Raw genomic sequence first — 20,557 nt, 5'->3', positions numbered from 1 at the left:
CCCCGTCAATTGATATCCAGAACATTTTATCAGAAGTTAGTTTGCGTTACTAGCCTCTCCTTCACTCACTCATCTTTTAAGATCCTGTAACACCTTTTTTTCCCCCTCTTTTGGACGTGTAGACAGGCGGCCTTGGCTATGGCGGTAGGCCGGGTGATTGCGTGTGCCCTGTCCGTGTTTGTCGCTCTGTTTTCGGACAGGTTTGTGCTGGTGGCTTCCTTCTCTCAGTCTATGGACAGCGACTTCACTTTTACTCTAGCCGCCGGTCGCAAGGAGTGTTTCTTCCAGACTATGAAGAAGGATGCCTCACTGGAAATTGAATACCAGGTGATATACACTCTCTTAATTACAATTATACTGTAATACATTGTAACGTAAGCGGAGCAAACCACCTATTTATGTCTGGATTGTGCCAATTCAATGATAACCCCTGAGCCTGAGTCAACATTGACATAACATTACACTTTTAATATGGTACTGTTATCGTTTCCTGCATGTTTTGGGCCTCATTTACAGGTTTCATTAATGCAAACCACTTATAAATGACCATATAATGTATATGAGAAAGAGAGCCAACAGGTTATGTAGCTCACACCTCTATGTTCATTTGGCTGGGAACCTGTTTTGTCTGTTAGTATACACAGTGTACTACACTGCGTGAGTCTGACTCTCTGGTGGTTGTAGTAGTTAGGTGATGTCAGGGATTTTACATAAATTGCCTGTGGGAGACATGCCGAGCATTATACACGTCATTTGTAGTGTCTACCCTGGAGCACAAGGTAGAATAAAGGGAGGCCTAGATAGAGAAACTAGTGCTCCCCACATTTAATATACTGATACTAAGATTCATTGATTGAAGTTAATAATAACCCACATATAATCTTTCAGTATTGTTTTTATGTCTCAGTTTTCAAAATGTACTCTGTCCCATTAACTTTCAAGTGTGATGTCCTACATTTTCCACAGGTTTTAGATGGAGCAGGTCTCGATGTAGATTTCTTAATTTCCTCTCCTTCTGGTCAAGTGCTGTTCAGTGACTACCACAAGTCCGATGGAGTACACACGTGAGTTACATAGGTGATCTTGACATGACTGACACAGACCCATGTGTAAGCTCTTACTACCTGTGTTTCCCTCCAGTGTTGAGACTGTGGATGGAGACTACATGTTCTGCTTCGACAACACATTCAGCTCTGTCTCCGAGAAGCTCATCTTCTTTGAGTTGATCCTGGACAACATGGAAACAGAAGAAGAACAAGACGACTGGAAGGCGTACGTCCAGGGAACCGACATACTGGACATGAAGCTGGAAGACATAATGGTGAGGGTGGAGAGATAGACCATGTGTTATGTATTAAATATTTAACTTGACATGCATATTCAAATAGATAATTGTACAAAAGGTTTGTTTGTGTTGAACGTCCTTAGCATGAATGGCACTAGTGAGAAGTTGATTCAAAGTGTTGTTTTATTCTTACCGGGTGTTTCAGACTTTGTCCCTCTCTTGTTTGCTATGATATTGTCACTGTGCCACCTATGCTCTAAAGATGACATAGGAGGTGCAAAGTGACCCAACAGGCGGTCGATACAATGGCATGCAGTCTAACATATAAATGCTGAGGGTAGTTCCACCAAGCTGCACTGCACAGCAAGGTAAAATGTTTATCTTGATGACGGCTGCAGCTATTTTCAGATCACTGTGACTCTTTCTGTTAGTTCCACCCTTTCCTGCAGTATTTCTGGCTGATCTACTAACCAAATAGAGCAACACATGTCCATATCTGGTTGAGTAGACCTGCTTTCTAATGAATTTCCTGTAACTTGGTGGCCCATTGTTTTTTCTTTTGCTTTGCAAGTGGATAGCTACTAATGTCAAGCAGCAACAAACCCTAAACTCAAAATCCCAAAGCTACAAAAGTACTGAAGGTTGAACACCGTTATAAAATAGCTTTGTCTGTAGTCTCTAGTACATGACTGCATCAGTAAGCTGTAGTGAGGAAACACATGTTGGCACAGCACTGCTAAAATCAGACCAAACTGGGTGCATGGAAAAACCCTTACACATGCAAAGTCACAAGGAGTGTCCCAAGAATAGACATCGTCATGAACCCTCACCTATTGGCTAAGGACAGCCAATTGTCTCAGCTTGCGCCACAAAAGCCTGCAACACCTCTTCAACAGGAACTGCCGTAATTTGTGTCAGAAGTCCCTTAAGCCTCACTCAAAAGACAGGAAATGTATCCTCCAGCTGTGCAGGAAGTTGATTTCCCATATAATTAGGGAACATACCTAACCAATCAATCAATCAATCAATGTTTATTTATATAGCCCAATATCACAAATGTTACATTTGTCTCAGTGGACTTTACAGTTTGTACAAAATATCAGTATGACAATACGACACCCTCTGTCCTTAGACCCTCACATCGTACAAGGAAAAACTTCTGGTGAAAACCCACAGTTTAAAGGGAAAAATGGGAGAAACCTCAGGGAGAGCAACAGAGGAGGGATCCCTCTCCCAGGACGGACAGACGTGCAATAGATGCCGTGTGTAAATTGAAAAGATAATACATTTGCAACATAGGTAGTCCAAATGTTTGGAAATGCATGTGTGTATAATAGGAAGATGAATCCACGAGGATATGCCATCCAGGACCTATGATCCAGGACCACAGCCACGACTCAAGATCCAGGGCTCAGCGATCCAGGACAGAGGAGCGCAGGATCATCCATGACTCCGGATCCCGGCGTATATAGACACCAAAAAGAAAGACATTTGGGGAAGCTGGGTTAATCGGAACATGAGAGTACACAGGTATAGACAGAGAGAAGGAAGAAGTAAGATGTCCCCCGACAAACTAAGCCTATATCAGCAAAACTAGGGGCTGGATCTAATCAGCCCTAACTATAAGCTTTATCAAAAAGGAAGGTCTTAAGCGCACTCTTAAAAACGGATAGGGTGTCTGCCGCCCGAACACAAACTGGAAGCTGATTCCACAAATGTGGAGCTTGATAAGAAACTAACTGATTTAAAGTTCCTATAGAGATCTGACTCTTATTTCAATCACTCTGCTTTGTAAGTCTGTACGTTTTTAAAGATTTTAGTGTCATGGAGAATTCATGTTGAAAGTCTTCAGATTCTGTCACCCTGACCTGTGTGTCTCCTCTCCTCCAGGACACCATCAACAACGTGAAGGCTCGGCTGGGCAAGAGTGTGCACATCCAGACGGTGCTGCGTGCGTTCGAGGCTCGCGACAGAAACATCCAGGAGAGTAACTTTGACAGGGTTAACTTCTGGTCCATCACAAACCTTGTTGTTATGATGATGATAGCGGCGACCCAGGTCTACCTTGTCCGCTCACTGTTTGAAGATAAAAGGAAAATCCGCACATAACACCACCCCGAACGAAAAGACAGACAGAGAAACTAATGCCCTCAGACACCTTTGGGATTTTTTTTCAACTGGTTTCCTACTTTTAACACAAGATGTTCTATGCACCCACACATACACAAACAGACATTTTGTCTTATTAATAACAAAGGGTTGTTGCCCTGGTCCACTGGAGTTTAGTGGCCAGGATTCGCTGGTTTGGAACAGGAACTTTTAACTGTCGACCCCTCTGCTTTGCAAACTCCTCCATGCTACAGAAAAAGTCTCTTTGTCTCTCTCTTTTAAACTTGTATATTGTTTTATAGTCTTCCTTAGTGGCTGTAATTCTTTCAAAAAGTGACAAGCACAGCATAACAAGCATGTTTATGATATGAATATTTTTTTCTTACAGAGCCTAAAGTTAACAGGCCAGTGGCCAATTGCAAAAAATGTCCTCTTTGCCTCGGACATATTTGTATACGCGATAGACTAGATGAAGAAATTATCTAGTGGGAAGTACAATCAGTTAGACAGCAAGTCTTCCCTAGACAGATATTACTTTAATAAAGATACTGTTACAGAGAAGCCTCAGTTGTTTGTGATTAGCTGAGTGTTTCTTCCATTGCCTTGAACATTTTTGTTATATCTAGAAATTCAGACAGATTTTCCCTTTCATGCCAATACTGAAAGTCAGACATGCTCTTTAGCAATCAAGGGGCCATGGATGAAGGGGCCAAATCTCATTAAGACTTCTGCCCTCCTCTCATTTGCAATGATTTGTGGGCTTAATGGCAGCTAGCTCCACTCCTCCGCTGTGAAGCTCGGTGCTGCTGGCAGGTGTCTGCTTACAGCCACCTACTGTGTGGAGATGTGGAGTCTGCCTGTTTCTCTGGTGACTAAAGTCTATTTCTATCTTCCCGACACCTGGAAGGGCATTACCACTACTTTATCGGTGCACTGCTCAGTTCCTTATGCACGGGCCACTTACTGCCTTGGCTACGTCAGCGTTCTTTTAAAAATATATCTGTGAATTATTTTGGATATTTACAATTTATTAGCCACCATTACAAGCTATCTGATCATTGCACTGCCTCTGATGCCACAGAACAACTTGTGTTTTGTATTCATATTCTTTAGAGCATTATCTGTGGGCCCCAAAGTGTGTTTTTACAATAATGGGGGGCCAATCAGAAACCGGTCCACAACGTGTTCTGATGTGTGAGTGAAGGAAGCAGCTCTAGAGATTTGTCTGTCATTGGTTAAAAGAAGAATGAAGTATTAAGACACTGCTGTGGATTTTCAAAATGGTTGCTGAGAGAATTTGTTTTATTGTTAATTCTGAGCTTCACAGGTGAAACTTGGTAACCCACTACCCTCCTGGAAGCTTCATGTTGCCATCTTCTGATTTAACCTGAGCTGTAAGATAAAGAACACACAGTGAGTTCATGCCTAGTTCAACAGCCTTAAGTTGAAAGTAAGACAGTTTTTACACAGTTTTGCCGTACATGTTGTTTCTCCCTGCAATAACAAATGTGATGCCTTTTGAGTGTAAGAAAATAATCATCCTATGCCTTTGTTTAAGTGCGTTCAACCATTCATTGTTATTCTGCCCGCCATTATCTCACTGTGGTTTGCAGTTTTTAATTTAAAAGTATGTAGTGTTGGATTTTAATGTGCTTCCGAGTTCTGCAAAAATAAAGAAAACAAATATTTGTATGTTACTGAGAAGAAGAGTGTCAAAAGTTTCTGGTTCAACTTTAGAACTGAGTATTTTTTACTACCCCGAAGGAGAGGTGGAGTTGGAGGGAATGTGACGTGAAAACAAATATTTATTCAACTTATGTCCTGTAGTTGTAAATGTGTATAAATTAAACAAATAAAACAGTCATACCTTTTTCTGACTCCTGTGTTCCACTATGTTTAAACATGTTGGTTATTGTAACGTTAGAGACATCCTATCAAACTTTTGTGTAGATACCTGTAGCGGAGCTGGAGCTTCTTCAGCATACAGCAGTTCAGACGAAGTGGAAGTGACCAAATTATTTAGCTTTGGCACATTTTGGTTTCTTTTTGTGCATCTCGAGGTGCAGAGCTCTGATGATGAGACACTCCTTCAGTGCAGAGACCGAGCCCCCCGCCATGCACAGCGGATGCAGCCTAGGAGAACTGAAAAAAGAGAAAGTGGTTTGGGGCTTGTTTTCCTAACAATTTTACACTTTGATTCAAATACAGGCACTTACTGGCCTATCAGACGCTGTGTGGATGACCCAATTCTTCTGGAAACCTGGTCTCCCTTTACACATGATATCATCAACTAAAATCAACGATGGGTGATATGTAAGAGACAACGAAGCGTCAGTTAACATCTGTAAGAAAATGTAGGCTAAGCCATTGTAAGAAATGTGCTTGTTCTATCTTCTAAATTGAAATGCAAGGTTAAAATTAGGTTCCCAACCATGGTTTCTTTCAGTAGGAAGAATTTACCATGGTGCTTGGTGTTTGTGGCTCCTTTGACTCCGACCTGTGAGGTTTACAGGCGGCCTGTATTGTCACAAAGGAGACGGAGGCCTTGGGTGGCCTTTCCACTGAGTTGCTCCTGTTTGAAAGAATATAGATGAGGGTTATCGAAGAGTACCACACTCAATATGACACAAACCTTCAGTGACATGTGAACAAGTTATACATTACATTTTTGCAGACTTCAGGGTCTGTTGGTCAGAGAAGGGGCCACGAATATCCAACACCGCCACCTTGTCAAACAAAAACAAAAGGAGGACATTTTTGGTATGCAAAGTGAGGATGATCAACTTTCTAGGGCACAGTCAAATGACCTGCCTCATGAAAAACACTGGATCAGATTTACACTACATTTAGAAAAGATAAGATTGGCACCATGAAGACCTAGGAAGGATTTTAGCAGTGTTTAACAACCAGTCATTAAATGTGTGTTTTAGCAGGGCTCCCTGAGGTTGTAGTATTGTGTTTTAAACTTTTCCCATAGAATTTGCTTGCAAGCTTGTGCAAAAAAATCTTGATTATTTTTGTTGTTTTATGTTTGTGTTTTTTTTAATGGAGGCATCATTATATTGTTTTATCATACTTGATTTCATTTGTCTGTTTCCGCGAAAAAATACACGTATTTTTATTTATTTTCATGTTAAAACAAATAAACGAAGTGTAACAAATATGAAGTTGTTTATTTGTATATTGTGTACTCAATAGATATACTCTAAATACATATATCTTAAACTATTGATATGTATATATTCACTGTTTTGTTTATCTTCTACAGTGGATATGTATATCTTTACTGTTTTTTAATTTTCTATTTTATTTATTTTGCATTAGAATCAATAAAAATATATCTAATCTAATAAAATCTAAATCATCAGTATACATTTGACAGATGCTGTTGTGTTTTCTCTGATGATCCACCCACAGGGGGCGTCTCTGGCAGAGAGCTCTCATAAAGTGCTCACTGCTCACTTATCTTCCGGCTTTGTGACAGAATGAGATTGTAGCATCAGCGCTGAACAGAATCCCAGCTCAAGTAGGTGGAAAACCTTTAGAGATGTGTGTGGAGACTGTTAAACTCAATCATCAATGTATTCGTGTTCATAAACACACATGTACGTCTGGTATATGTGTGCTTTTATTATCGTGCTACAGCCGGAAGTACCGATAGTTTCATGCTAGCAGCAGAGCAGCACTGGTTGCCAGTGAAAAGTTAAAACCCTGTTATCATCCCATTCTTAATTAAATCAATACATTAGATACAGAAATTACATGACACATAACTCATTAGTTTACAAGCCAACATTTGAAAAAAACAACCTTTGATTCATCTGTTAAACGTTGACGTCCACCTGCTACAATGAGCAATAATTCCCTTGTAAAATAGTATCTGACCTTATCATAACGCACAAGACGCACTCAAAAGATCCAGTGTGTAGGATTCTGTAGCATCTAATCTAACTAGATTCCTTAATTTAAATCTTGATTTGTTTGACCACAAATTAAAACCTTTATTACCTCTTTATTATTTAGGCATTTCAAATGTAGTTTAATTGTTTAGCAGATCCAGAGAGATCCAGATTCCCTTTTGTCTATTCTTTACTATCCATACATGTTCTTTTATTAAAATACTTTATTATTATGGAATCATTACTGTATTTGCTGTTTATAATGAAAACTGTAAAATGTATACCGCATGTAATACATATATTGATTTGTATTCTTTCTCAATATATTCACAATAACAACGATACTTAGTTTCAGGTGATTGCGCAATAATGAAAGCATAATAATATGTGTCATATTAAGAGGATATTGAGCTGGGGATATGTACAATTATTGCTCATAAATGTGACTGTGTTTATGTGTGTGTGATCAGGGTGATGGGGCCTGACGGAGCCCCGGGTCCAGCTGTGCCCTGGAGGAAGGTGCTGTGGGAGCGGCAGCCGTTCCCTGACAACTATGTGGACCAGCGTTTCCTGGAGGAACTACGCAGGAATGAGGGCATCCGACAGTACCGATACTGGACTGTGGTGAAAGAGGCAGGCTTTGTCGGAGAGCAGCTGTCCTGTGTGGCCATTTTTATCACCCTCTGGCTCTACATGGAGCAGGTAAAGCTTTAGAAAACTGTCTCGTAGAACACACTGTGCCTTAAGGGATAGTTCAGATTTTGGAGTGGAGTTGTATAAGGTACGAAGTCATAGTCACTGTTTTACCTAACGTAGATGGTGGCTGGCAAGAAACAGGCAGCTGTGCCGGCACGGGGAGCTAAGCAAAGTACTGCTGTGGACACGGGCAGCAGCAAAATGTATTTAAGGCACGAAAGAAAAAAATAAGTTGAAGTGTACAATATATTTTTAATATTTTCAAAGCTTTACCTTGCTGACAGACAGCCCTTTCACATGGGGACCTGAATGTTGAGACTGTTGTGTTTTAAAGAGTAAGTTTGAATTTCCAAAGTCACACAATAACACAAACAAATATTGCGACAAACCTTTATGGATGGATATCTACTGTAGGTAATATAACTCCTCTTAAAAATACTGAACTATCACCTTCCTGAATAAATAAATAAATACAATAATTATACATTTATGTTGTGCTTTCCTCCCAGGGTCAGCTGTCCCCTGAGAGGCTGTTATGGAGCAGCCTTATCTGCGCTCTGCTGGGTTACGGACTGCACCAAGCCCTGACGTCTCAAGTGCAGTCGGGCTGTGAGCCGCGGACCCGTCTAGCTGACTTACAGAGTGCCACTATTTTTCTTTCCTTTACCTTTGGCTTCTCGCCAGTTCTGAAGACACTAACAGAGTCTGTGAGTACCGACACAGTGTACGCCATGTCTGCCATGATGCTGCTTGCCCACCTGGTGTCGTTCCCTTACGCCCAGCCCTCCCCCCCAGGCAGCCTCTCCCTGAATGCAGCCCTGTTTGCCTCTGTGTGTTTGGCCTCGAGGTTACCTGGGGCTCTGCACACCTTCGCCATGCTCAGCTGTGCCCTGCTGGTGTTTGCCCTGTGGCCCTGCCTGCTGCAGAGGCTCAGGGAGAAAGCCCCGAGCCACTTCACAGGGGTGTGTGTAGGAGTGTGTTTCGCGGGAGTGGGTGGTCTGGGGTCCCAATGGCCAGGGGGGGCTGTGCTCTTAGCCCTGGCCTTAGGGAGCGTTACATTACTCTGCCCCCTGCTGCTAGTCAGACTGCAGAGGCACAAGGACAACATCCAAGGACCCTGGGATGAGGCTGAGATTCAAGAGGATCTCAGTCACTTCCTTCACTAATGGACACAGCAGAGATAAGCACACAGGTGTATAGCTGACATTTAAAGCTGCAAGACAACTGAGAATTGTATATGGATAACTGTCAGTATGCAGTATTATGCTGCTGCTTTCAACTGACAAATGTTAACTTTGGTCCACATCTGACAGCCATTACAACTTTTTATACTTTTACAGTGAAAACTAAGATGTTTTTAATGCTGCTACTGTCTTTAAAGTGTTGATCTCAGACATGTAATGGAAGATATCAACTGACATGCAATGGTAACTTACATTACTGGATATTCCAGTTTTGCTTGCAGCAATTTAATACAAGTGATATTTTAATATATGTGGGGGATTTTTCTATGTTTTTATAGATTGTGTACAGTTTGATGTTGTTAATAAATGGACAGATCCAACGTGTTTAACCCAGGGAATTGCAAAATATGTTACAATGAAACATTTGAAGTTAAAATGAAGGGCAATAAAGAAAGTTTAACCCTGTGTGAGTTCTTTTAATACAGTTCTAAGGAATTATCAGAAGTTTATTTTACATGGACAGCAGGTTACAAATGTTGATCTAGAGCTGAAAGAATTAATCCATTAGTCGATAAACGGGAGAAAAAAGTATTTTCATAACCGATTGTTTTAGTAATTCTTCGTGCACAAATATTGATACACTGCCATTATTCTCTGATTACAGCCTCAACTGAGATGATTTATTACCCTTCTTTGTCATAAAACAAGGATTTAAGTATATATCGGGAATATATAAGACATTAAAAGATGTCATGTTTGGCTCTGTGACTTTGTGATGGTCATATCATAGATTAAATGAATTAATTTGATTAATTGAAAAAAAAGATTGCCAGATTATTCCATAAGGAAAAATGTCAATTCACAGCCCTAATGAAATGCAAGCCGTAACTATATTTTCAGTTTTGTAATATTTTCCAGTTTTTTCTTCCAAATGTGAGTAACACAAAAATGTCTTCCATTTCCGGTCACACCCCGCAGTGACGTCACGTTGCCGGTTAATGAAAACCACCTGTTGCATTTTTCGTGCTGCTTTACAATACAAACCTCAGCCCACAGAGAGCAGTAGTGCTCTGCTTTGACACACTAACTATTTAATTTAGAAGAATAGTAACACGTTTCACCTCCATGTCGCTAACTTATTTTTGATCAACATCCAATGTGAAGAAGACTGGAACTGTAGTAACCTTTGTTTATTTTTGTTTTTGTTTGAATATCAGCTAACGTTAGGTTACAAGACAAAACGCTATGTTTTTCTTTTGATTATGGCTTTCCTTTACACAACATAACAACTCACTACAAATACAAATAATTGTTAAGGTTACTATTTGTGAAACAATGTCATGAGTGACGAGTACAGTTTGATACTAGAGATGAATGGAATGGAATGGAGCTTTACGTGCAGTAAAACAGTATGTGTGATGGACGCTAGGTGTCATACCTTCGCCTCTCCTCTCCCCGGCTTGTTTTGAAATGTTACAGCGGGCCTTGCTCTGGGTTTTGCCCGCTGTGGTGGCGCCATTTATCCGCAGATGAAGCCCCACTTTGACACACAGTTCAGCCGCGCTGCCGGTGACTCTGCGTCCTCCCTTCCCCTCAGAGAACCGCACTTCCACAAACAAGCAAAGGAAGCTTTTGTAGGTTCCTTTGGAAGTGCGTCGTAGTAACCCCGCGTCACAGTCCAGGTTTGCCAGAATACATTTTTGGGTATATGTAGATAATGAGTTCTAAAGTTTTTATTTGATAAGGTTTTATTTACATTGATTGGAGGCTAAATGGATATTGGTAATAAGACACCAAAATCAATTCAATGTCAGGGGCCACTGTATAATAAGCCAAAACTACCACTTTTAAACCTTGAATAGGCGCTTTGGACACTAAACAAGAAACATATCTTTGGTAGGCTAGCTCAGATTCAATTTCTTATCCCACAGAGAAATTATTTTTGGTCCAGTTGTCCAGACATAACGAAACAATGAAGTCCAAAATAAAAAACAATAGAATTAGGCTACTTTAAAACACATTCATACTCATAATAAAACACATTCGATCCCATTGAGACTGAGACAGAATACACAATAAGGACAAATAAAATCCCCATCCAATATAAAGAAATCTAAAACATCATATAAACGTGCAAAATAATTCTTGATAAAGCTGTATATTACGGTTTGATAAAATAGTATTTTATTATGTCTCTTTCACCAGGGCCGGGTTGCTTTTGAGACTGCAGTTGGAGTCGAGGGGTAAACTATCCTGTAAGATTTTTGTTCCTGTTTTAGTTGGATGAGTTGTAGGCTACTGCCTGTTTCTTGGTCAATGCACTAGGTTTTCCCCACTATACTGAATTGTAGTTGGAGCCTGTCTTGGCCCTTTTTCGTGCACTGATTATGAAATACACACAAACGAAACAAATACAGAACTCTGTAAAAGAACATTAGTAGAATATCACAGTTCACATTATTATTGTAAGGCTTGCAAAAAGTTCATTCTCTTTGCAATTTCTTAAATGTTTAAAGTGGCGTAGTCCCCAACATTAAGTTTATTTATCTACATTTGGAGCAGAAATACCAACTCATAATATTTCATCTTAAACATTATCCGATTAATTCTTGTCAAGGAAAATAGTGTTTGATTGTGACATTGAAATTAAGCTGTAATTATTATGCAGTGGCCCCTTACACCAACCACAAGGGCCTCTATACATCTTTTGACCGTAGTTAGCAAACTGCTGGCATACACGACCGCTGTAAAGTGATTTGGCAAAGTAGAAATACCACAGATAAAAACAATCTGTAACAAAGTGTTAGAATTGATTACTGCCACAGAAAACCTAAAATAAGAGAAACCAGGATTCATGTTCAAAAATATAACCTGTTTATTTAAAAACATTGAAAATAGTGCATGTGCGTTCTGTTTAGGTAGAATAACTCAAATTTGGTATTTCTATTTACACAAGGTTCAGGCACTCTTGGAAAGTAGGCAGACAGACGAGCACATTCCGGCATTTATGGCCAATGGTATTATGTACAAAACAGGCCGCTCAAGACTCAGTGAATTAGCAGACGGCAGCTCCCAGAGGAGAGAAGCCCAGCAGAGCTTCAGCTGGAGGACACATCACAAAGGGCAGAGGTCTCTGAGCAGCAGCGAGCTGAGGTTTAGAGGATCACTGGTATCGATGGGTAATGGAGTTCTGAGTAGAAAATACTGTTATTTCACATTTGGGATAGCTGGAAGATGCCTCCTGGAGAGAAGATCAGATTAAATATATTAATATAATGTTGAATATAATATAACAAGATTACCAAAACACACAGTATTGCATACTACAGTCCAGAAATATATTTTACAAGGAGTGACAAATGCAATATTGTGCCTTGTTCTTGTGAGTTGTTACGACCCACCATTGATGTGCTTGGTTCTACTTAAAGGCAGACAAAATAAATGTAATATAGAGATATTGTCTGATCCCTCATAAGTGTAGTTATACTGCAGCTAACTCTGCTGTTGCCAGGAAAAAACAACATTTCAAAATGTATAATAAAATGAATGAATAAAATAAAAATAAAGAAAGTACACATTTCTAACAAAAGTCTTTACTGCAGCTATACAAAAAAGAAAGGGAAATGGCCTTTACTTATCTGATGAGCTCTGGTCTCAAGGCTTACCATGAAACATGTAAAAACCTTTACATTAAAAAGTATATTGGTTTGGTAGTGTTTGAAAAAGAACAGAGAAAATGATTGGTGAATAACAGCTTGGAAATAATGGTTATATTACTGTTATCTGAGATAGCTATAATATACACAAGACAGCAGTTTGTTACAGAACAAAAAAGATTTCATGTGAAATTTGGAGATGAGCAAATCAAAATGTTGGAGCACTGTGTTTCAGGGTTCATTGTTCCCTCTCACATATTTCCTTGTACATATTTTTATTTGGCAATATTATTTTTAACTTGCTGTAATACTGCACCATATTAAGATTGTTAAACAATTCATGATCTCGTGGATTAACAGACATTACAGTGATTTTTTATAAATATAGTCTAGAAACAAAAATGATGCCCCCACATACTGTATCTCTATAGGGGAGACAGTCTGAGTAAGCAGAGAGGCATAAAGTAGGATGGAAAGAGTCAAAGGAAAGAGGGAGACCATGCGGGAAAGAACCTAAAGAACCATTGGAGAGCACAGAGGAAATGAGGCAGAGAGAAAAAGGAGAGACCGGCCAAAAGCAGGGGAGGAACCAGTGAAAGGGGAGAAATGTACGAGAAAAATAAGTGGGGGGGAAAAAGGGAAAATAACGGTTATTGCATGAGAGAAACTGGGGAAGGGCAATAAAACAAATTCATGCTAGGAGAAAGAGGGAAAAGGGGGGATGAAGCGCAGAGAGAAAGATGAAAACTTGACAGAGTGCTCAGCCTGTTGTCTCTGGCTCCAGTAGAAAGCTGCACAGAGAAGTCTACTGAGGCTGATGGGAAAGAGAATATGAGAAACACATTTTCCAGCAGACCCCCACCCAGCTCAAATAACAATTCCCTCTGCCCCTGTAGCGCAAGGTTTCATTGTGTGTACGTGAGCATGCATATAAGCCAGTGCATGTTTAATTGGCAGGCTGGAGGACATCATAAAGTAGCGAGGTTATGGCGTGGTTTCAGAGTCACCTTGGCACACTAGGTGGAGCACGGTGATGTTGCCTAGCGATCTGCTGAAGGCTGTCGGTGCTCTTGGAAGAAGCATTAGAGGGCACTCGAGGGACGGATGGGGCATGGCCTCGAACACGGACACTGGTCTTTTTAGGGAGTGTCGGGCTAGGTGGAGAAGAGAACTTTGAGTGACAGGTAGAGGTAGCACAGTTTTCTGAATGTACACTGAAAAACTGAAACTTTAATTGAATGTATTAAAGGTGGGGTAGGTAAGTTTCAGAAACCGGCTCGAGTGCACTAAAATTTGAAAGTACACAGCCGAAAAGAATCCGCCCCTTCCTTCAGACTTCCTTACAGAGCACCTCCTCCAACACACATGAATGCGCAATGCACGCCCAATGACGGCACGCCCAATGACGGCACGCCCAATGAGGGCACGAGATACATTTGTGCGTGCACGAGATGGAAGGCTGACAGACAGGGCGGCAATCCAATCCGTTTAGCCGCTCGGCTAAACGGATTGGGTTCCACAGATGACATTTTTTAATGGATTTTTTGTCAAAGCACTTAAGATATTCATTGCTATCGGGATGTTAAGAGCATTCCATGGAATATAACAAAAAGTGTATCTCGAGCCGGTTTCTGAAACTTACCATTTTGGAGAAACCAGCTTGAGTGCGCTAGAATTTGAAAATACACAACCGGAAAAAATCTGCCTCTTCCTTCAGACTTCCTTACAGAGCCCCTCCTCCAACACACACAAACGCGCACATGACCAATGAGGGCACGAGATAAGTTTGTGCACGAGATGGAAGGCTGACAGGCAGGTAGGCCATCCAGCCGGGCCGGCTAAAATGATTGGTCGTGCTTTTTACAGTACCACGGCTTCCACAGATGACTTTTTTTATGTATTTATTGTCAAAGCATTTAATATATTCATTGCTATCGGGATGTTAAGAGCATTTCATGGAATATAACAAAAAGTGTATCTGAAATAAATGACATACCCCACCTTTAACAAATTAAACATAATTGTATAAGGTTAGTTGAAAGCTATAATATTAAGTTGAACCTAATATTTTTCAGTGTACCTTTGCATCTCTGTAGTTTATATATGTCTGTACCTGGAGGGCCGTATCCAGGAGGAGTCTACAGGTGGAGGCAGAGGGGTTGTGCAGGTAGAGGTGGAGAACTTTCCAATGACAGCGAGCGCCTCCTTCAGGGCGGCGTGCTTGCGGAGAACTTCCTCCCGGTACTTCTGCTGCTCCGTTGACTCATCCATCAGCGCTGAGCATTCTCCCAGAGCGTAGAGCTGGGCCAGGAGCTCAGAGCTAATGAACTCCTTCACCTACGGAGAGGGATTATTAACAGCTGTGACCAGTCAAATTGTAAGAGTTTGTAAAGTGATATTTTAGTCCGATTTGGGACTTTGGCTCCAAATTCTTGAAGGCGTTGTGCAAATCATTGTCTTTTTTTTCCTTTGGTCTCCCCTTTCTTTTTTTAATTCATTGAAATATGATCAAATAGTGTTTCAAATTGGTGAAGACTTGTAAAGAAACATATATTCATATGGAAAAGTAATGAGGAAGATTGATGCCAAACAAAGTCACTTTAAGGGTTTGAGAGACAAGAAATGTGCTGATTTTGTTGGACTGTGGTGAGCAAAAATGATTCAAAACAGTTAAAGAGTCTGGTCTGTCTTACGCTGTTGATCATGAGGTGCATAATGGTCTTTGGCATGAGGTCCTTGATGGTCTTATAGATGATGCTCATGTAGGATTCCACCAGGTTACGGATGGTCTCCACCTGACGCTCCAACTGAGGGTCTATGAAGTTCTCAGGAGCTCCATTTCCCTGCTCATCCACCTAGGTGAAGGACAGAGGGGATGGAGTAAGGAGCATGTACAATTCTAAGATTGTCCTCATGTGTTTTAAACAAGGATAAATACTATAGAGTGATATAAAAACTAAGCTAATAACGTTAATACAGATTTGTGAAGCATTTACGATTTGTTTTATGTGTATTTCCAAATCTGCTAATCTATTCTATGCTTTTTTTATTGAGCCACTACGATAGGACCAGGGAGAGCAGAATAGGGGAAGCACAGGAGAGGGGGTTAGGGAGGAGGGGGCATAAAGAAAGAAAAGGGGGAGTGGGTGAGGGATAAGGAACTGCTGATTAGAAACAGACTAGAACACACACACACACACACATGTTGTAGTGACATCATGGGCCAAGAATGCTGTGCTGAAGAGCCAACGACAGAGCGAGATGGAAGGGGTGGGGGACTTGCAGTGTTTGCTTTTGGCAGGGGAAGAGAAGGGGGAACATGGAGAGAAGGGTACAGGGTTATTGTCAGGGATTAAGGTGAGCAAAGTCAATGAGGGCATACGACACAAACGCTAAAGGTGCAGAGAGGTGCAGCTCCCCACAGCTGAAGGTCAGGGTGGGGTTTAATTAGGTTGAATTGGGGGTCAGAGTACTAACTGCGACTTTCTCAGGGTAAACTCCGGCCTGCAGCAGAGACGCCTTCCAGCTGTCCAACTCCTCCTGAGAGCCACACGCCAACTCCAGGCTTTTGTAGTCTTTATACACGTTCCTGCAAATCAGTGCAACATTGTCAGACATCTCCAAGCTTTGGATAATAATGTGTTTTTCACAATACAGAGTAATAAACACAGAAGTGCCGAATGAGCCTATAAGACAAGAATTACCCAAAAAGCAACTCTGAACTTTTAGTAATGACTGGTTATTACTGTGTTTTTCTTCCCCTGGCAACTTAAGTTATGTAGCCAGGGTTTTGTCCCAATGTGTGGAATAATTTTAAGCTAGAGCAACAATGTCTTTAGTTATTTAAAGCTATGCAACGTCTCCTATTTCTCACCGGTTTAACTTCCAGTGGAAACAAAACAAGTATTACTTCAGGTCTTGTGGAAAGAGAGGAGAGTAGTTTCAAGTAAAGTGTTTCCCTCTAAACATTGTCAAATTCAGACGGTTAAACTATCACGTATTTTTTGAGCTATTACTTTTGAGAGGAGGCCAATCATTTACTATTAGTTAGTGCGTAGTTTCCTGAAAAATGAAAATATATATTCATAATGGCCCATTGACAAGATTTTGAATTTACATTTCTTGTTTAAAAATAATAATTAGTTATGGACTTTCTTGTTTTAACTGTGCGCAATGTTACAAATAAATTGTAAAGAAAACAATTTCGTCAATTATTTGCCAGAACCCTCCATGCAACATGTATACACAAATATGAACAGAACAGCCTGGTCCAGTTGACGGTGTGTTAACACTGGACATTTATATAAATGGAGCACTGGCTGACCTTTGCCCTCCTCCTGCATCCTGTGTAAATGGCCTGACACAGGGGTAGCACAGGTCATTGAGTTTATATTAAAAGGGCCTCACCAGAGTGAACCCTGTGTTGGGAACCAGATTGAACACAGACCACTGAAGGAAGAAGAATTGTTTAACAAGTTTGAACGTTTTTTTCCAAAATGCGATACACTCCTTTAAATGCAATATCGTATATCAAATCTAAAGGACTTTAAAGAGGGAGACGCACACAAGCGCTTGCAGCTAGGCAGATACACACACATCTACAGAGACACAAAATAAATCAGTTTATCAATTTCTACTGCTGTGCTTGATATGACCACAGTTAGTGCAACCCTTATCTCCATCATCTATTTTCTCGACATTTCCCAGCTCTTCTTTCCACTCCATCTTTTCTCTCTCTTCACTCCATCCAAGCATCTCTGTGCTTTGGCTGCGATGGCAACACAGCAAAGTAAGAAACAATCAAAGGATCTGGAGCAGGCAGCGGCCCATCTGTTAAACATTTTTCTTTAATCACTCCATTTTTTCTTTCCTCCTTTTGTTCCATTCTCACATTCAGAACACAGAGCAATTAACCTCAAATATGTGAAACCTTTGTGTGTGAGGGAGACAACAGAAATGGAAAGAGAAAAAGAGATAGACTGCAGCAACATAAAGGGAAACAGAACGATTTAGCCGTCAGTTGGAGAGCTTATGGCTGAGCTAGGATGGGTGAGGTTAATACGTCAGGGTGTGGTGGCTCACAGACGGGGAGCCAGGCCAACAATGACAATACTAGAGTGCTATAACACTCAAATCAGAACACTAACATGCGTATACACCAGCGAGCACACATTAAAATTGTTCTCTGCGCTGATTTATCACTCACTTCAACTTTTTTCATCCCCTTTGCTATCCTCTCCTCAGCTTGGAGCCAGTGTGAGTTTTTTCACTCATCTTGAGGAATTCTGTACAGATCCCTCGCTGCTTTAGATTTGAGGAGTTTCCTGAGGTTTTGGATTACTGTTAGACAGGGACAAAACCACTGCAATGTCTGCCACACACACACACACACACACACACACACACACACACACACACACACACACACACACACACACACACACACATGCAAATAGAGAAAGAGAAACAGAGAAAGAGCGCAGGAAAGGGGGGGGGGGCCAAAGGACAGAATTTGACACATTCCTGGCCGATGGCTCTGATACTCTCTCTCCCGCTTTCTTTCTGCTCTCAACCCTTCCAATTCTTCTTTCTCCCTCCTTTTTGTGGTGAGTCGAGCAATTCTTTCCAAACACGAGCAGCCTCATCTCTGATCCAAGCTCTCTGGCTTTGATTAGCTGCTTAATGAGCCTACCGTCGGTATGCTGTGGTCTATATCCACACACACACATACACACACACACAAATATTGGCAAAGGCACATACACACACACACACACACACACACACACACACACACACACACACACCACACACACACACACACACACACCCACTTTGTGTTACCAAATGCAACACAGCACAGAATTATAAGCAAAAGCCCACATGCTCTACAATCAGTCAGGCATTGGGTCAGATCCAGCTGCTAAACACTCTCTGTCTCTTTCTCTCACAGTCTTTCCCAATCTGTTTCACACATAAACCAACCAAACACAGCCCTACCCTCAACAGCCTGGCATATACTTGGAGGCAAAAAAACTACACCCGCTGCAGTACACACTGGATATCCTTTCAATTCCAGTGGTGGCAAAGTTGAATGGAAGAGGTCAAAGGAAGGGCAAAACACCACTCTGACATCTCCTCCCTTTTCCTCCTCGGTCATGTCCACCCTTGTAAAACATCCCTTAAACTTCAGCAAGCAGGTGACGAGAACAGAACTCCCTTTTTTCTGATTCATGCACATACTGTACGCACAGAGGCCTCCAGCCACACACAAAACAAACCTTAACTCTGTGTTGAAGAGAGCGAAGACACACTTGCTGGACATGAAGGTCTTCTCCACATCTCTGAACCTTAGGTTGTCCAGGGGGAGCATGTACTTCTTCTCTTTCTCCTGGAAAACACAGAATGCAGAGAGATAAAGCTTGACAAATGCTGATGACTCAAATATGAAATCACAGAGGTAACACAGATGTTGATAGCCAACACAACAGACAATTAAGGAAGTTGAGTTTAGCTAAAATAGCTTTTTGTCTCATAGTAAATATTCTTTTGTCTGCTCCTTTTTAAGGAAGACTGTGGCAGAGAGACTGTACAAGTGTCAGAAGGTGAAGGTGAACGAGCACCTGAGTTCATATCTGATGATGTGTCTGCAAGTCAGACGGATTCACAGTCACAGCCCACTTACTAGCGAAATGGAGACAGTGGGAGACAAAGAAAAAAAGGGGACACCATAAGTCTACACTCTGTCATCACCATGGGGACTTGTGAATGACAGGGAACAGTTGGAGGAGACTAGCGGCCAGTGTGAGGAGAACCAGACAGTATGGAGGCAGGGTACAGAGAAGTGAAACAGGGAGGGAGGGAATGAGAGAAGGAGTACGAGAAAAAAGGAGGGAGAGAGGCCGGGCCCACATGTGAAAGTCATTACTCAGACTCAAGCTCTAACACAACATTTTTCCTAATGTGAAGCCCTTCCCCCTCATCTCTCCTCCTCGGCCTGCTCCCTCCTGCTAACTTTTGAGAAGGAGGCTTGCAGAACGGTTGGTTAGAGGAACGCCCATGGGTGAGGTAAAGAGAGGGAGAAGTATGAGATAGAGAGGCAACTTCTATATAATAGAGAACTCGAGCATGCATGCAAAAGATGGAGTCCTACATATCTTGGGCGTTGTGCATGTGGATGCATTTGTGTCTTTGCACACATGTGGTATGAGATGCAAGAGTGCGTTTGCACATTTCCGTCTTCCCTCTTCAATACTCCCCTGAACCCTACGACTCTCTTCCTCTGGCCCTCTTTCCTTTTTTCCAGAGGGGCCCACTTCCTGTTACAGAGGCTAAAAAAAAATGACAGGACGGGATTGGCGCTCATTCAGCAACATCTGGGATCGCTTTGGACAAAGGGGGAGGAGACTGGAGAACGTATAGGGTGCTAGGATGGGGTAGGAATAGAAAGTAGAGGAAGAGGAGGGATAGAGGTGGACAGATGGATTTGAATGTTTGCTAGAATAGAACAGGAAGGGTTGAGGAACCTACAGAGCAGAGGGAAGTGCACAGGAGAAGTTGGGAGAAACTGCAGACCTCTCCAAAGTTGATTCCCCATGGGTCCCATCAACCCATATATGGCTCCTAAGTTCCTCCCTAAGTCTCTCTAGTTCTCTCCCTCCCTGCATTTCCTTATGACTTCCTCGAGTGAACAGGCCGATCCCGAGCTGAATGAGTGAATGTGCCACG

The 20,557-nt window shown here is 41.5% G+C and overlaps 3 protein-coding genes across 8 annotated transcripts in view; 2 read left to right on the top strand and 1 right to left on the bottom strand.

Annotated features, from left to right (window-relative positions):
• tmed5 (transmembrane p24 trafficking protein 5) lies at window positions 1-5,098 on the top strand. The gene is made up of 4 exons (XM_034229908.1): window positions 1-327; window positions 967-1,064; window positions 1,141-1,321; window positions 3,176-5,098. Exons 1-4 carry the CDS (start codon window positions 139-141, stop codon window positions 3,392-3,394), a joined length of 687 nt encoding a protein of 228 aa, XP_034085799.1. The 5' UTR covers window positions 1-138; the 3' UTR covers window positions 3,395-5,098.
• Window positions 5,099-6,817: 1,719 nt separating this feature from the next.
• pigc (phosphatidylinositol glycan anchor biosynthesis, class C) lies at window positions 6,818-9,638 on the top strand. The gene is made up of 3 exons (XM_034229907.1): window positions 6,818-6,920; window positions 7,764-7,995; window positions 8,499-9,638. Exons 2-3 carry the CDS (start codon window positions 7,768-7,770, stop codon window positions 9,153-9,155), a joined length of 885 nt encoding a protein of 294 aa, XP_034085798.1. The 5' UTR covers window positions 6,818-6,920; window positions 7,764-7,767; the 3' UTR covers window positions 9,156-9,638.
• A 2,392-nt stretch (window positions 9,639-12,030) lies between these two features.
• Window positions 12,031-20,557, bottom strand: part of dnm3a (dynamin 3a) — a 23,045-nt gene continuing 14,518 nt past the window's right edge. For 4 of the 6 annotated variants that reach the window (XM_034229721.1, XM_034229722.1, XM_034229724.1 and 1 more), the window contains 6 exons: window positions 19,111-19,220; window positions 16,307-16,418; window positions 15,523-15,684; window positions 14,943-15,166; window positions 13,837-13,983; window positions 12,031-12,414 (listed from right to left, as the gene is read on the bottom strand). In XM_034229721.1, coding sequence (XP_034085612.1) covers window positions 12,381-12,414; window positions 13,837-13,983; window positions 14,943-15,166; window positions 15,523-15,684; window positions 16,307-16,418; window positions 19,111-19,220 — 789 coding nt within the window. In that variant the 3' untranslated portion in view covers window positions 12,031-12,380. Of the gene's footprint in view, window positions 12,415-13,836; window positions 13,984-14,942; window positions 15,167-15,522; window positions 15,685-16,306; window positions 16,419-19,110; window positions 19,221-19,452; window positions 19,514-20,557 lie in introns of those variants that run through there. The other 2 variants (XM_034229723.1, XR_004570353.1) reach the window with 2 other exon arrangements.

Source organism: Gymnodraco acuticeps, unplaced genomic scaffold (assembly GCF_902827175.1).
Source record: "Gymnodraco acuticeps unplaced genomic scaffold, fGymAcu1.1, whole genome shotgun sequence".
Classification (NCBI taxonomy): Eukaryota; Metazoa; Chordata; class Actinopteri; order Perciformes; family Bathydraconidae; genus Gymnodraco; species Gymnodraco acuticeps.
The sequence above is the reverse complement of the archived record's forward strand: the minus strand, read 5'-3'. Positions and strand labels throughout refer to the sequence as shown.

Excerpts from the sequence above, each read along its gene's own strand:
- pigc (XM_034229907.1), top strand. The coding sequence starts at position 7,768 with ATGGGGCCTGACGGAGCCCCGGGTCCAGCTGTGCCCTGGAGGAAGGTG. Across the intron at positions 7,996-8,498 it reads TCTGGCTCTACATGGAGCAG|GGTCAGCTGTCCCCTGAGAG; the intron begins GTAAAGCTTTAG and ends CTTTCCTCCCAG.
- tmed5 (XM_034229908.1), top strand. The coding sequence starts at position 139 with ATGGCGGTAGGCCGGGTGATTGCGTGTGCCCTGTCCGTGTTTGTCGCT. Across the intron at positions 328-966 it reads CACTGGAAATTGAATACCAG|GTTTTAGATGGAGCAGGTCT; the intron begins GTGATATACACT and ends CATTTTCCACAG. Across the intron at positions 1,322-3,175 it reads TGAAGCTGGAAGACATAATG|GACACCATCAACAACGTGAA; the intron begins GTGAGGGTGGAG and ends CCTCTCCTCCAG.